Below are 15,301 nucleotides of genomic sequence, written 5' to 3' on the forward strand. Positions count from 1 at the left end.
GGCAGGGAGTCACTGCTAATGCAGACTGGGCAGTCACTTGCATCAGAGACATTGTCCCAGAGCAGGTATAATAACTTAGACCTGGCTATCAGTGACTTCAGCTCTGTTGGTCTGCAGCAAGACTCTCAGTTGTATCGTAATAAGGTCTGTTATTACACACCAGAGAGAGGAAAAACCAAATGGTGTCTGAGACTCTTAGGCAGCACCCACACCACCAGAGACTTGTCCCCACCATCTCTCAACTCCCCTGGGTTTTGGCTCCCCTCTTGATTCATACAACAAGGATAACAACCGCATGGGTGGCAGGTGAACCACGGTCTTGGGGAGGCTAGTCCCCGGCCAGCCTGCTCCTTCTGCCTGGGGCCCCATCCATCCTACCCCCCTTCCCCTGCTGGAGCCCTGGTGGGCGGGCAGCCAGCATTGCCCCCAGCCCGAGCCCCAGAGCAGCAGGCGGACAGGCAAGCAGGCAGCTGATCGTGGTCCCTAGCACAGCAGGTGGGCAGCACCCCGATCCCTGGAGCGCGGGGAGGACGGGCAGCATGGCCCCCATCCCAAGGTGGGCGAGTGGCACAAGCACCGGCTCCAGCCGCCCAGAGTCCCTGGCTGCAGGCTGGCCCCCACTAGCCACAGCCAGGGCACCAGAGCCCTCCCAAAAATGGGTGGGGGGAGCCAAGGGCCCCTGCCCGAGGTGGAGGCAAAGGCAGGCAGCCCCCTGCCCTTGTCCCAGGCTCCACACGCAGGGCAGGTGGAGGAACCCTGGCTCTCCACAGCTGCCCGCACAGCTCTCTCTGACCCGGCTCCGGCTGGAGGAGGCAAGGGGGGGAGCTCAGAGTCACAACCTGGCCATGATAAGAGTTGGGCAGGCAGCTGCGGGAGCTGCAGCAGACCCTTTACCTGCCTGCGGTGTGGGGGGCTGGAGCAGCCCCCAGCCCATGTCCCCGTCCCCAAGGCTCCCCGCCTACCCAGGGAAGGAGGAGGGTCCACGACTCCACTTCTCCTCACAGATGCCCACATGGCTCTTATCATGGCTGGGCTGCAGCTCCAAGGCCCCACCCGCCCCAGTTGGAGCCAGGTCGGGGAGAGCCACATGGGTAGCTGAAGGAGCCGGCGTGGAGTCACGGACCCCGCCCTGCCCCAGGCAGCCAGAGACATGAGCCGGGGGCTGCCCCCATCCTTCCACCACACCACGGGAAGGTGGAGGGTCTGCCGCGGCTCCCCAGAGCTGCCCAGGCTCCCCAGCTGGGCTCCACGCTGGCCTAGCTGGGATGTGGGGCCTCGTGGGGAAGAGGAGGGGAAGGGGGCAGGGTCTGCCCCAGCGAAAAGTGGACAGGCCAAGCGACAGTGGGAGGGCTATGGCCCCCCTGACTCCCCTGGTTCCAGTGCCACTGGCCTGGGCCCCACAGCAGAGAACGACGGGGAAGCAGGAGGGGTCCTGGAGGTGGAGTGTGGTCGGGGCCATGCAGGCAGTTTGGCTAGGCTGAGCCTTCCCCTACCTTTGATACGCGCCGCCCCTGAACAACCCTGTATTACCCCTGCCTCCAATAACAAAGTGACTTGTGATCCAACACCAGCCCCAAGTGATCATTTGGGCAAAGCAGGCCCAGCCTGCTGTGTGCCATGGGAGAGTGCGTGTGTCCACGCAAACAAAGTTGGTTCATGAAGTCGTCTTCACCAACTCATCCCTAGATGTCAGGCTAGAGCTCATGCAGACCCTGTGTACATCAACAAATGGGTCACCAAATTATAAATGGCTCTGACCTGCCAGAGCAGAGTATGAAAATCTCTGAGAGCAGCAGGAGATTGTCAAGTTGGGTGGACAGGGACTCTTTGCCAACTGCTTTTCTTTAGAGCATAGACCAGGCAAAACAAAGACTTTATCTGTGAAACTGAGCAAGTACTAGAGAAAAGCCCCAGTGAGGCAGGGTTCCCCTTCTGTCTCCTATGCCCTGGAAACTCCCAGCTATCACAGACTGAGGGTGTGACTCATAGTTACGTGATTATGACTCCATCTTCCCCCCACCCCTCTTGCTGGCTAGTCCTTGGACTTGACACTGTGCTAACAATCTGCAGCAGCACCCAGGGAGATCAATAGGGGCAGATCCTGTAGCCCAGTCAGCTACACAACAGCTCTCGCTCTCTGCCTTGGGATTTGTATTAACCCCTCGCATGCCACAGTAGCTGCACCATGCAGCCAGCAATGGGGGAGCTGTATAGGCTGCGGCAATGATTTTCCACCCGTACGCTGGAGGACAGCAGCCCACCATGTGTCACCTTTCTACTCCTGAAGTCCTTCCCCTGACAGCCTGGCTCCACCCATGTGTTTCAGATGGAAGTAGCAAGAAGCCATGGATGTTACTTTACTTCTTCCCTTGAAACTCCCCAACCTGGGCAGTGCTCTGGTATCAGAGAGACTGTCCCGTGCTCCGCCAGGCTCTGACACCCAGGGCTGTGTCCTATGCAGGGCACATGAGAAGGGCTGTGCAGAGACATCCACACAAGAAGTGGCAAGCAGGGGAGCCCAGTCCTGGTGTTGGGATGAGTGAGGCCTAAGGGGAAGGTCTGCCAGGCTGGTGCTTCGGTCCACTCTTCTTACCTTGCATAAGGGACCTGGTGTGCAAGGGGGTAACTCAGCACTGCTCAGTGCACAGGCAACAGCTAGAGGTAGCTGGCTTGAGTTCACTCATACCCCTGTTTGTACTGAAGTACAACAGCCCTGAGCACCCCCCCGCCCCCCCGTGTTCTGTGTGAAGACGTGCAGGGTCAAGACTCTGGGATCTGGGTCCTGACGTTGCACAGATAGCTGTGAGGTTGGATCCCAAAGAGGCATGGAGGATTGGGGAGTGGAGTGGAGATGAAGACCTGGGTGGGTTGGGGCTGCAGAGCTCTGGGAGGAGCATGTGACAAAAGCAGAGTAGGGTGAGGTGCCAAAGGAGCATTGACTTCCTTGCCATCATGTGTGTGTCACATCTGAGGCCAGGCAGAGCCTGGCCTGCCACTAGTGAGAGAGATGGTCAGATACCCAGAGTGGGGTTTGTATGGGCATTCTATACCAGGATCGGGTTTGCAGTCTCAAATACAATGGGATGGATAAGAAAACCCATAGGACAGTTCTTGTTTTCTTCTAAATCCTATAGGACTTTCCTATAAGGGTTTAGCTGCCACTCTTTCAGAAGTGCCAAGCTGGAGGGGATGGGGAAGAGGTAGGGAGGGAAGGGGTTTGGCTGCTATCCCTAGCCTGAGAGCTGCTAATGGGTTCCCCTCTCTCTAGGAGAACCTCACCTCTCAGCAGATCTCCCACCCGTGCTACCCCAAGGGATATGAGGAGAACGTCACTGCCGCTGCCCTGTATGACAGTCCCTGCGTCCCGGCACCAGCTGCACATGACCCCAGCCAGATCCTCACGGTGCGGGGGACAGGAGCCCCAGCGGAGTGCAGGAGTGCCATCCAGAAACTCTTCAACTTCACAGCCTGTGGGGCCAACAGGACGTGCGGGTTCAACGGGGTCTACCAGCCGCCGGGGCATGGGCAGTTCTTCGTAAGGGAGCCTTCCCTTCTCTTCTAGCAGACTACCACACTGGTGGGAATCACACTGTACTGCCTGGTCACAACAGGACTGTGGAGATAGAGAAGGCAATAGCTAAACTGGAGGGAGGCTGTATCACTGTGTGCGCGTAACCCCCAGCTAAACTTGACCTGGGATAAATGCCAAGATCCCCATTAGGACCCATGAAGCTATGGAGGAGATGTTTGAAAATCTGCTGGGCCTATGTGCAGGGGCTGTTCTTCCCCAGAGGGGAGGACGGGTCACGAGCAGAGTGAAACAAACTCGCCCCATCCCAGCTCTGTGTGCCATTCATGGCTGTTAATGTAATAACGCTGCCTTCCACCTTCCAGCAGAATCCTCCGGGGTCACTCCTGTGATCTGTCTGCCCTGGGAAACACTCCTGCCACTGAAGGGCCTCAAGGGAGTTGTGCCATTAGCATGACTTATGGGGGCTATGCACTGCCAACCACAGCTGAGGAATGAGGGTCACTTTCAAAGCAGCCCTTAGTACAGGACACATGCAGCTGCCCCAATTTTGTGCTAGAGCCAAGGCCAATCTGCACATGCATGTTTGAAGCTTACCATGTTGTATCATATCTCCATCTGTGATCATAAGGGCCTCCAGAGGCGCTCTGCGCATGGATTTGACTACACATTTAATTGTTATTGGGTTCATTCTTGTCAATGCATCTCCATAACGCCCATCGCACTCTGGAGTATGGTGTGGGAGCGTTTTTCGTTTCCGTGTGTGATCAGTCACAATTCTCTTAGTTTTCTTTTTCCAAGTAAACAACAACAGAAGCAAAAACAAAAGAAATTCCATGCTAAGCAAAGAGGATTATTGCCACTTTGTGCTTAGACCTGGTCAGGGAATAGATATTAAAGTCTATTAACTTAATTGAAACAAAATCTTGCAATCTTCCCTGAAATCCACACCTCAGCCCCTCTGTTTTTAGGCCAGCTCTGGCTGTAAATAAAATTGTGAGAATTTAAATGTGTAAAAAAAACAAACACACCCACTCAGGCAATTTGATGGTATAGTTTAGCCCAAGATGCAGCTCGGGCACACTGGCATGGGTAGGAGGAAGAAAGTTTGCATGTTGGCTGCCCAGACTGTAGCCAGTCTATGGCTACAAAAGAATGTCAGTCTCTTATGCTGTTGATCTCACACTACATTCACAAATGCAAAAATAATTCAGCTGTGATATAGCCCTTCACCTTAACCATGCCCAGACTGCAAAAGTATTAACTTCGCTTTGCACCTACAATCACAGAATTTGTACGCATCCAACCATGTGGTACTGTAGATTACATACTGATGCCAGTTGAGACCACAATGACATTGCTGGGAGACTTTCCATAGAGTACTGTAGGCATTGGTTCAGGTCTCTAGTGCCCAGTCCTGAGATCTACTATTGGTTCTGCTGTTGACTATCATTGTCACCTAAGCCAAGTCATTTCACCTCACTGTGCTTCAATTTCCTCATTTGTGAAATGAGGCTAATAATGCTGGCCTGCCTCAGACGTGGAGTGAGGAGAAATTCATTACTGCCATGAAACACTTTGGGGTTCCCCTTGGATGAAGAGTTCTCCAGAAGGGAAAGCTCATTATTGTTGTTATGATCCTCTGCAGTGTTTTCTGGGAGGAGACAGATTTAATCTCTCCTCTTCTTGCACAGGCCTTTTCTGGATTTTACTACACATTCCATTTTCTGAACCTGACTAACGAGCAGCCCCTGAGTGTCATCAATGCCACCATCTGGGGCTTCTGCACTAAAGGCTGGAAGGAGGTAAGATTCTTGTTGGTAGCAGCCAAGAGTTCAGCATGTGTTTGCCTATTATCCTGTGAAGCCCCAGAGTTGCACGACAAGCCTCAAAGCAGAGGAGCTCTGAAGGCTCATTAGCAGGTAGGAATCACACTCCTCACATCCTGGCAGAAAGGCTTGTCCTAGCAGTGTGCAGGGACTGATAGGTTAGGAAGTGGGAGGGAAAGGAGGCGTGCAGGGGTCTCAGATCTGAACTGCAAAAAGTGTCAGGCCCTTTGGATCTCAGCTTCAGTGTAAGATACTGGCCAAGTCCCAGCACACTGCTAAAAAGGCTCTTGGGTCTGGGCTTCCTGCCCCAGCTGTGGTTCTGCTGGCTAAGCAATGGAGACAGATACTTCAGCTGTTTCATAGAACTGTATCCTGCTTGTTCCCCTTTGCTCCACCACTGGGGAAGGTGGGCTTTTTGCAGGGCCCTTGCTAACGGCTATCTGCATTGTCTGTCCCACTGGCTCTCTCAGCTGCAGGCCAGCTTCCCACAAGAGGAGAGTCACGGGCGCCTACACAATTACTGCCCCTCGGCCTTTTACATCCTGACACTGCTACACGAGGGCTACAAATTTGACGAACAAATGTGGAGCAACATCCATTTCCGCCAAAAGGTAAAGAGACATTGTTGGTTCGGCTTGTGCAGCCAGCTGGCAGCGACTGCCACTCCTCCCAGGGTCGCTGTCTCCAACCTTGGCCACTGTCATAGGTTTATTCCCCACTTTGAACTTTAGCGTTCACAAGATGGGGACCTGCATGGACTCCTCTAAACTAAAATCCTAGTTTAGATCTGGTAAAGCTGCCACCAACCAAAAATATAGTGTTTTGGTACACTTTCCATTCCTCCCAAACCTTCCCTGGGAACACAGATCCAAGCTCCTTGAATCTTAACACAAAGGGAAATAATCCATTCCCCCCTCCCCTCTCCAAGTCCTTAGGAGAGATACCTGGATTCAAATTCCTTGAATCAAACAAAGAGGGATTCACTTTTCCCCCTCCCCTTCCCCTGAAAATCCAAACAAGGGAAGAAATCAATCAAGTTCTAAAAGAAAAGATTTTATTAAAAGAAAGAAAGAACGTACATTATCTCTGTAATACCAGGATGGAAAAATTTACAGGGTCTAACTTATAAAAACTGGAGAGACTTCCCCTCCCTCCTCCTCAGAATAATCAAAGTAACAGCAACAGAAATAAAGATATTTCTCCAGCAAACACACAATTGCAAATGCAGAAATTAAATTATAAGACTAATTCGCCTTTCTAATACTCACTATACTGAATAGAAGAAAATACTTCAGGAAACTTTGGAGAACTTGAAGAATATGTCTGGCCTCCCTTAAATCCAAGAGAGAACGAACTCAAAACAAAGAACACAGACAAAGGCTTCCCTCCACAGAGATTTAAAATTATCTTGTCCCTTGATTGGTCCTCTGGTCAGGTGTTCATCAGGTTACTGAGCTTGTTAACCCTTTACAGGTAAAAGAGACTTTAACCCTTAACTATCTGTTTATGACACGCCCCCCAAATCGCAGACAGTGGGGGAACCACACTGGCGGTGATTTCCTTTTAGAACTGTAAAATAAACAGATTAATAAAGCACATGCACTATTACATATACTACTAAGTATGTAAACAACAAGAGTTTTCACTTTGCAAGAACACTTTTTAACCATTTGATTGTGGGAAACTTTCACGAGAGTGCATCAGCTACTTTGTTGGAAGCTCCTGAAATGTGTTGAATTTCAAAATCAAAATCTTGGAGAGCTAAACTCCATCGGAGAAGTTTTTTGTTGTTTCCCTTGGCAGTATGAAGCCACTTTAGCGCAGCATGGTCGGTTTGTAGCTGGAACCGCCGTCCCCAAACGTATGGGCGTAGCTTTTCCAGGGCATACACAATGGCGTAACATTCTTTTTCACTGATGGACCAGTGGCTTTCCCTCTCAGACAGTTTCTTGCTGAGAAACACGACAGGATGGAAGTTGTGATCCAGTCCTTCCTGCATTAGAACTGCTCCTACCCCACGCTCAGATGCATCGGTGGTTACTAGGAAGGGTTTGTCAAAGTCCGGGGCCCTTAACACAGGGTCAGACATGAGCGTCGCCTTAAGCTGGGTAAAGGCTTTCTGACACTCATCAGTCCACTTAACTGCATTTGGCTGTGTTTTTCTGGTTAGATCAGTTAGTGGAGCAGCGATTTGGCTGTAGTGTGGTTCAAATCGCCTGTAATATCCGGCCAAGCCTAAGAAGGACTGGACCTGTTTCTTTTGGGACAGGCCACTTTTGGATAGCCTCCACCTTGGCCTGTAGGGGGTTTATTCATAGAATCATAGAATTCAAGATCAGAAGGGACCATTATGATCATCTAGTCTGACCTCCTGCAAGATGCAGGCCACATAAGCCGATCCACCCACTCCTGAACTAATTCACTCCCTTGACTCTGCTGTTGAATGCTCCAAATCATGATTTAAAGACTTCAAGTAGCAGATAATCCACCAGCAAGCGACCCCTGCCCCATGCTTCGGAGGAAGGCGAAAAACCTCCAGGGCCACTGCCAATCTACCCTGGAGGAAAATTCCTTCCTGACCCCAAATATGGCAATCAGCTGAACCCCGAGCATGCGGGCAAGACTCTCCAGCCAGACCCTCTGGAAAAGGCTAACAATATCCCAACATTGACCCTTTGTACTAATTACCAGTGTGGCACGTTATTGACCTATTGACTAAACCCGTTATCCTATCATACCATCCCCTCCATAAACTTATCCAGCTTAATCTTAAAGTCATGGAGGTCCTTCGCCCCCACTGTTTCCCTCGATAGGCTGTTCCAGAATTGCACTCCTCTGATGGTTAGAAACCTTCGTCTAATTTCAAGCCTAAATTTCCTGACTGACAATTTATATCGGTTTGTCCTCGTGTCCACATTAGCACTGAGCTGAAATAATTCCTCTCCTTCCCTGGTATTTATCCCTCTGATATATTTAAAGAGTGCAATCATATCTCCTCTTATCCTTCTTTTGGTTAAGGAAAACAAAACGAGCTCCTCAAGTCTCCTTTCATACGACAGGCTTTCCATTCCTCGGATCATTCTAGTGGCCCTTCTTTGTACCCGTTCCAGTTTGAATTCATCCTTCTTAAACATGGGAGACCAAAACTGCACACAATACTCCAAATGAGGTCTCACCAACGCCTTATATAACGGGACTAGCACCTCCTTATCTCTACTAGAAATACCTCGCCTAATGCATCCCAAGACCGCATTAGCTTTTTAACGGCCACATCACATTGCCTACTCATAGTCATCCTACGATCAACCAAGACTCCTAGGTCCTTCTCCTCCTCCGTTACTTCCAACTGGTGCGTCCCCAGCTTATAACTAAAATTCTTGTTAGTCATCCCTAAATGCATAACCTTACACTTCTCATTATTGAATTTCATCCTGTTACTAATACTCCAGTTTACAAGGTCATCCAAATCTCCCTGGAGGATATCCCGATCCTTTTCCGAATTGGCAATGCCTCCCAACTTGGTGTCATCCGCAAACTTTATCAGCCCACTCCTACTTTTGGTTCCGAGGTCAGCGATAAATAGATTAAATAAAATCGGACCCAAAACCGAACCTTGAGGAACTCCACTGGTAACCCCCCTCCAACCCGACAGATCACCCTTCAATACGACTCTCTGCAGTCTCCCCTTTAACCAGCTCCTTATCCACCTCTGGATTTTCATTTCGATCCCCATCTTTTCCAATTTAACCAGTAATTCCTCATGCGGTACCGTGTCAAACGCCTTACTGAAATCAAGATATATTAGATCCACCGCATTTCCCTTGTCTAAAAAATCTGTTACTTTCTCAAAGAAGGAGATCAGGTTGGTTTGGCACGATCTACCTTTCGTAAAACCATGCTGTAATTTGTCCCAGTTGCCATCGGCCTCAAGGTCCGTAACCATTCTCTCCTTTAAAATTTTTTCCATGACTTTGCATACTACAGATGTTAAACTAACAGGCCTGTAGTTACCTGGGTCACTTTTTTTCCCCTTCTTGAATATAGGAACTATATTAGCTAATCTCCAGTCAAACGGGACAACCCCCGAGTTTAGAGATTTATTAAAAATCATCACTAACGGGCTTGCAATTTCACTCGCCAATTCCCTTAATATTCTAGGATGAAGATTATCCGGGCCCCCTGATTTACTTCCATTAAGCTGTTCAAGTTTGGCTTCTACATCAGATACCGTAATGTCTACCCCCATATCTTCATTCCCGTCAGTCCCTCTACCACTATTCCTTAGCCCTTCATTAGCCTCATTAAAGACCGAGGCAAAATATTCGTTTAGATATTGTGCCATGCCAAGATTATCCCTAATCTCCACTCCGTTTAAAAGTTTTAAGCGGTCCCACTTCTTCCTTCTTGGTTTTCTTCCTATTTATATGGCTAAAAAACCTTTTGCTATTGGTTTTAATCCCCTTCGCTAGGTCCATCTCCACCCGGCTCTTTGCCTTTCTCACTGCTTCCCTACACCCTCTGACCTCAATAAGGTAGGTTTCTTTGCTGATCCCTCCCATTTTCCAGTCCTTGTACGCTTTCTGTTTTTTCTTAATCACCCCTCTGAGATGCTTGCTCATCCAGCTCGGTCTAAAACTGCTACCTACGAACCGTTTTCCCTTTCTTGGGATACAGGCCTCTGACAGCTCCTGCAACTTCAACCTGAAGTAACTCCAGGCGTCTTCCGCCTTTAGATCCCTAAATATGTTAGTCCAATCCACTTCCCTAACTAGTCGCCTTAATTTAGTAAAGTTAGCCCTTTTGAAATCATAAACCTTAGTCTCAGATGCAATTTTGTTTATCCTTCCATTTATTTTGAAACGAATTAGCTCATGATCACTCGAGCCAAGGTTGTCCCCTACAACTATTTCCTCAACAAGGTCCTCATTACTCACCAAAATCAGATCTAAAATGGCATCCCCCCTCGTCGGTTCAGCAACTACTTGATGAAGGAATTCATCAGCTATCACATCTAGGAAAAGCTGAGCCCTATTATTATTACTAGCATTTGTTTCCCAATCTATATCCGGGAAGTTAAAGTCTCCCATGATCATACAGTTCCTATTAGTATTTACCTCCTTAAAAACATTAAAGAGCTCTCTATCCATATCCAGGCTAGATCCCGGTCTATAGCACACCCCAATCACTATCCCAGGGGACGCTCTAGTAGTTTTCTTCCCCAATGTCACCATTGCCCAAACAGACTCCGTATTATCCATTGCATTGCTAGTTATTTCGTTACATTTCACCTCATTATTGACATACAATGCTACTCCCCCACCTTTACCTTTGTTTCGGTCTTTCCTAAACAGCACATACCCTTCCATACCTGTACTCCAGTCATGGCTACCGTTCCACCATGTTTCGGTTATTCCTACGATATCCGGTTTCAATTCTTGGACCAGGAGCTCCAGGTCCTCCATTTTGTTACCTAAGCTTCTCGCATTGGTGAACAAACATCCTAATTTTTGCTGTTTGGCTCCTCTCACCCTTTTCACCCAACTTGGTAGGGACACAGTACTACCAGTATGACCTGTCGGTCTAGTATCCGTTTCCTTATACCTAACCCTCCCCCTCTGGCTATATCTGTTGTTATCCTGTTGTTCTCACTCTCAATGTATAAATTTGGCGTGGAGAGTACCTGGACCTCTCCCAACCGTCTCCCCCCAATGTCTAGTTTAAAGCTCTTTTAATCAGATGAGCCAGCCTCCCTCCTAGAATTCGACTTCCTTCCCTACTTAGGTGGAGCCCATCCCGTGAGAACAGTTCTCTGTCCCCGAAAGCCTCCCAGTGCCCATACATCCCAAAGCCCTCCTTGTAACACCACTCCCTCAGCCAACTATTTATCGTCACGATCTTGTCACCCCTTTGGCGCCCTTCCCTAGGGACAGGTAGGATCCCACTGAAGATCACCTGAGCCTCAATTTCCTTGAGCGTCTTACCCAACCTGGCATAGTCTCCCTTGATCCTCTCTAGCGAGAATCTAGCCGTGTCATTCGTTCCTACATGAAGGATGATCAACGGGTTCTTACCTGCTCCTCTTAGGATCCTTTTCAACCTCAGGTCCACATCCCGTATTTTAGCACCCAGTAGACAGCACACCCTTCTGTTCTCTGGATCGGCCCTGGTCACAGGCCTGTCCAACCTTCTCAGTATGGAATCCCCAATCAGATAGACCTGCCTTTGCCTGGGGACAGTGCGGTCCTCTAACCTATTCTCCGTCCCCCCTGGTTGCAAGCTCCTTCCATTCCTATCATCCCTTGTGGTTCCCCTTAAGCCATCTTGCATCCTCTCTGGGCCCAAACTGTTTATTGTTCCTTGACCCACCTGGTGCCCTAGGTAAGTCACTCTGTTTTGGCCTATTTGACACTTTTTGGCCTTAACAGTTAGTCCTGCCTGCCTGATGCGCTCAAAGACCGTTTCCAGGTGTTCTAGGTGTTCGGGCCAGGAATCAGAAAAAATGGCCACATCATCGAGGTAGGCAACTGCACATTCTCCCAATCCTGCTAGTAGACCATCTACCAGCCTTTGGAAGATGGCGGGTGCATTTCGCAGTCCGAACGGAAGCACATTAAAATCATACACCCCTGCATGGGTGATGAAAGCTGACTTTTCTTTAGCGGGTTCATCTAGTGGTACTTGCCAGTACCCCTTGGTTAAATCTATTGTGGAGATGAACTGGGCACGTCCCAATTTCTCCAATAGCTCATCGGTGCGTGGCATTGGGTAGTTGTCGGGGCGAGTTACAGCATTCAGCTTACGGTAGTCCATGCAAAAGCGTATTTCCCCATCTGGTTTGGGAACTAGAACCACTGGAGATGCCCATGCACTGTTAGGGGGCGGATTATACCCATCTCTAGCATGTTTTGGATCTCCCATTTAATAGCAACTTGGGCATGAGGAGACACCCTGTAGGGTGGGGTTCTAATTGGGTGAGCATTATCTGTGTCAATGGTGTGGTATGTTTGTTCAGTCCGTCCTGGGGTGGCTGAGAACAAAGGGCCGAAGCGAGTGCACAGTTCCTTGATCTGTTGCCGCTGTAGATGTTCCAGGGTTGTGGAGAGGGTCACCTCTTCCACACCACCATTACTTTTTCCTTTGTAGTAGACACCTTCGGGCCACTCAGCGTCATCTCCCTGGGCTGTAAACTGACAAACCTGTAATTCTCTGGGATAAAAGGGCTTTAGAGAGTTAACATGGTACACTTTAGGCTTTAAGGAGGAATTAGGAAATGTTATGAGGTAGTTAACAGCTCCCAGGCGCTCCTGGACCGTGAATGGTCCTTCCCATGACGCTTCCATCTTATGGGCTTCTTGTGCTTTCAAGACCATAACCTGGTCTCCTACTTTGAAGGAATGCTCTCTGGTATGTCTATCATACCAGACCTTTTGCTCTGCTTGAGCATCCTTTAGGTTTTCTTTAGCAAGAGCCAAAGAGTGTCAGAGGGTGCTTTGTAGGTTGCTTACAAAGTCCAGAATGTTAGTTCCTGGAGAAGGCGTAAACCCCTCCCATTGCTGCTTCACCAACTGTAATGGCCCCTTAACCTCGTGGCCATACACCAGCTCGAATGGTGAGAACCCTAAACTGGGATGTGGTACAGCCCTGTAGGCAAACAGCAACTGCTGCAACACTAGATCCCAATTATTGGAGTGTTCATTTACGAATTTACGTATCATGGCCCCCAAAGTTCCATTGAACCTCTCCACCAGGCCATTGGTTTGGTGGTGGTACGGGGTGGCAACCAAGTGATTCACCCCATGAGCTTCCCACAGGTCTTTCATGGCCCCTGACAGGAAATTTGTTCCCGAGTCTGTAAGAATGTCGGAGGGCCAACCTACCCTGGCAAAAATGTCAGCTAAGGCCTGGCACACAGTTTTAGCCCTGGTGTTGCCTAGAGCTACTGCTTCCGGCTATCTGGTAGCAAAGTCCACGAAAGTCAGTATGTACTGCTTTCCTCTGGGGGTCTTCTTTGGGAAAGGACCCATAATATCCACAGCTACTCGCTGAAATGGGACCTCAGTTATGGGGAGTGGGGCCTTGACCTGGTCTTGGGGCTTTCCTACCTTTTGGCATACCTCACAAGACCGGACATAATTGGCAACGTCCTTGCCCATCCCCTCCCAGTGGAAGGACTTCCCCAACCTGTCCTTGGTTCTGTTCACCCCAGAATGACCACTGGGATGATCATGGGCCAAGCTTAAGAGCTTTTCCCAGTACTTAGTTGGAACTACCAACCGTTTTTGAGGATGCCAGCCTTCCTGGTGTCCACCAGAAAGAATCTCCTTATATAAAAGTCCTTGTTCTACAACAAACTGGGATCGATTAGAAGAGCTGAGAGGTGGTGGGTTGCTCCGTGCCGACGCCCAAGCTTTCCTAAGGCTGTCATCGGCTTCCTGCTCAGTCTGGAACTGTTCCCTTGAGGCTGGAGACACCAGTTCCTCCTTAGACTGTGGACTTGGGCTTGGTCCCTCCGGAAGCGATGTAGGTGATGAGGTTGTTTCCGTTGACTGTGAACTGCTCTCCGCTGGTGCACTAGGAGATATTTCAGGCTCTGGCTGAGCCTCTTGGGTAGAGTTGTCTGCTGCTTCTGCCAGTTCAGGCCCGCTGGCGCCCTCTGGCGATGGGGTTGGAGACGGGTTTGCAAGCGCTGGTGTCAGTGCTGGCAATGGTTCTGCCGCTGGTTGTCCTTCCAGTTCCGGTTCTGGGACTGGATGTACTATGGCTGTTGTAGTTGTTGGTATGGGATCCGGTTCTACCACCTCTGTCTGGGTCTCTGGTAACACAGACGGGGTCCTGGTGGACAGCTCAGGAACAGGGATGGGAGTGGAAGCTTGTTTGGCCTGGCTGCGGGTGACCACTCCCCCCCCCTTGGCCAGCTCCACATGGTTGGCCAAGTCTTCCCCCAGTAGCATGGGGATGGAATAACTGTCATAGACAGCAAAAGTCCACTTTCCTGACCAGCCCTTGTACTGGACAGGCAATTCAGCTGTAGGTAAGGTTACAGATTTTGACATGAATGGAGAAATTGTGATTTTGACCTCTGGGTTGATGAATTTTGGGTCCACTAAGGACTGGTGGATAACTGACACATGTGCCCCAGTGTCTCTCCACGCGGTAATCTTCTTCCCGCTCACTCTCAAGGTTTCCCTGTGTTTCGGGGGTATTTGAGAGATATCTGGGCCTGGGGATCCTTGGCGTGATGATGGTGTAAGGGACTGTACTTGATTGGGGTTCTTGGGGCAGTTGGCCTTTATATGTCCCAGTTCATTACATTTAAAACATCGTCAAGCTGACGGGTCACTAGGTCGAGGTGGGTTGCTGGAGACTGGTGAGGTGGGACTGGAGGTAGTCTGAAGCTTTCCTTGGGTTGTAGCTGGGGTCTTGGGTGGCCCCCGGTGGTAGGATTTATTGTCAGTTTGCCCCTTGTTATATTCGCTCCCCTGGATGGTAGCTTTTTTCTTTTCTGCTATTTCCACCCATCTGGCTCCAATCTCCCCTGCCTTGGTAATAGTTTTGGGTTCTCTATCTAGGATGTACCGTTCTATTTGCTCAGGTACACCATCTAAGAACTGTTCCATTCTCATCAGGAGTGGCAGCTCTTCAAAATTTTGAACCTTTGTTCCTGATATCCATGCATTCCAGTTTTTGTCAATGTAGTAGGCGTGTCTGGGGAATGATCCAATCTGGTTTCCATTTTAGGGCTCTGAACCGCTGACGGGCATGTTCAGGTGTTAGCCCCATCCTGATTCTGGCCTTTGTTTGAAACAGTTTATAATTGTTCATGTTTTCCTTAGGCATTTCAGCTGCCACTTCTGCTAAGGGTCCACTGAGCCGTGGCCTCAGCTCTATCATGTACTGGTCTTCAGGGATGCTGTACCATGGCAGGTTCTTTCAAAATTTTCCA

General features: G+C 49.6%; 1 protein-coding gene across 1 annotated transcript in view; it reads left to right on the forward strand.

Annotated features, from left to right (window-relative positions):
- Window positions 1-15,301, forward strand: part of LOC120386589 (ectonucleoside triphosphate diphosphohydrolase 8-like) — a 34,232-nt gene that overhangs the window by 11,740 nt on the left and 7,191 nt on the right. The window contains exons 7-9 of the mRNA XM_039505998.1: window positions 3,269-3,535; window positions 5,224-5,334; window positions 5,829-5,969. Coding sequence (XP_039361932.1) covers window positions 3,269-3,535; window positions 5,224-5,334; window positions 5,829-5,969 — 519 coding nt within the window. The remainder of the gene's footprint in view (window positions 1-3,268; window positions 3,536-5,223; window positions 5,335-5,828; window positions 5,970-15,301) is intronic.

This window comes from Mauremys reevesii, linkage group 19 (assembly GCF_016161935.1).
Source record: "Mauremys reevesii isolate NIE-2019 linkage group 19, ASM1616193v1, whole genome shotgun sequence".
NCBI lineage: Eukaryota > Metazoa > Chordata > Testudines > Geoemydidae > Mauremys > Mauremys reevesii.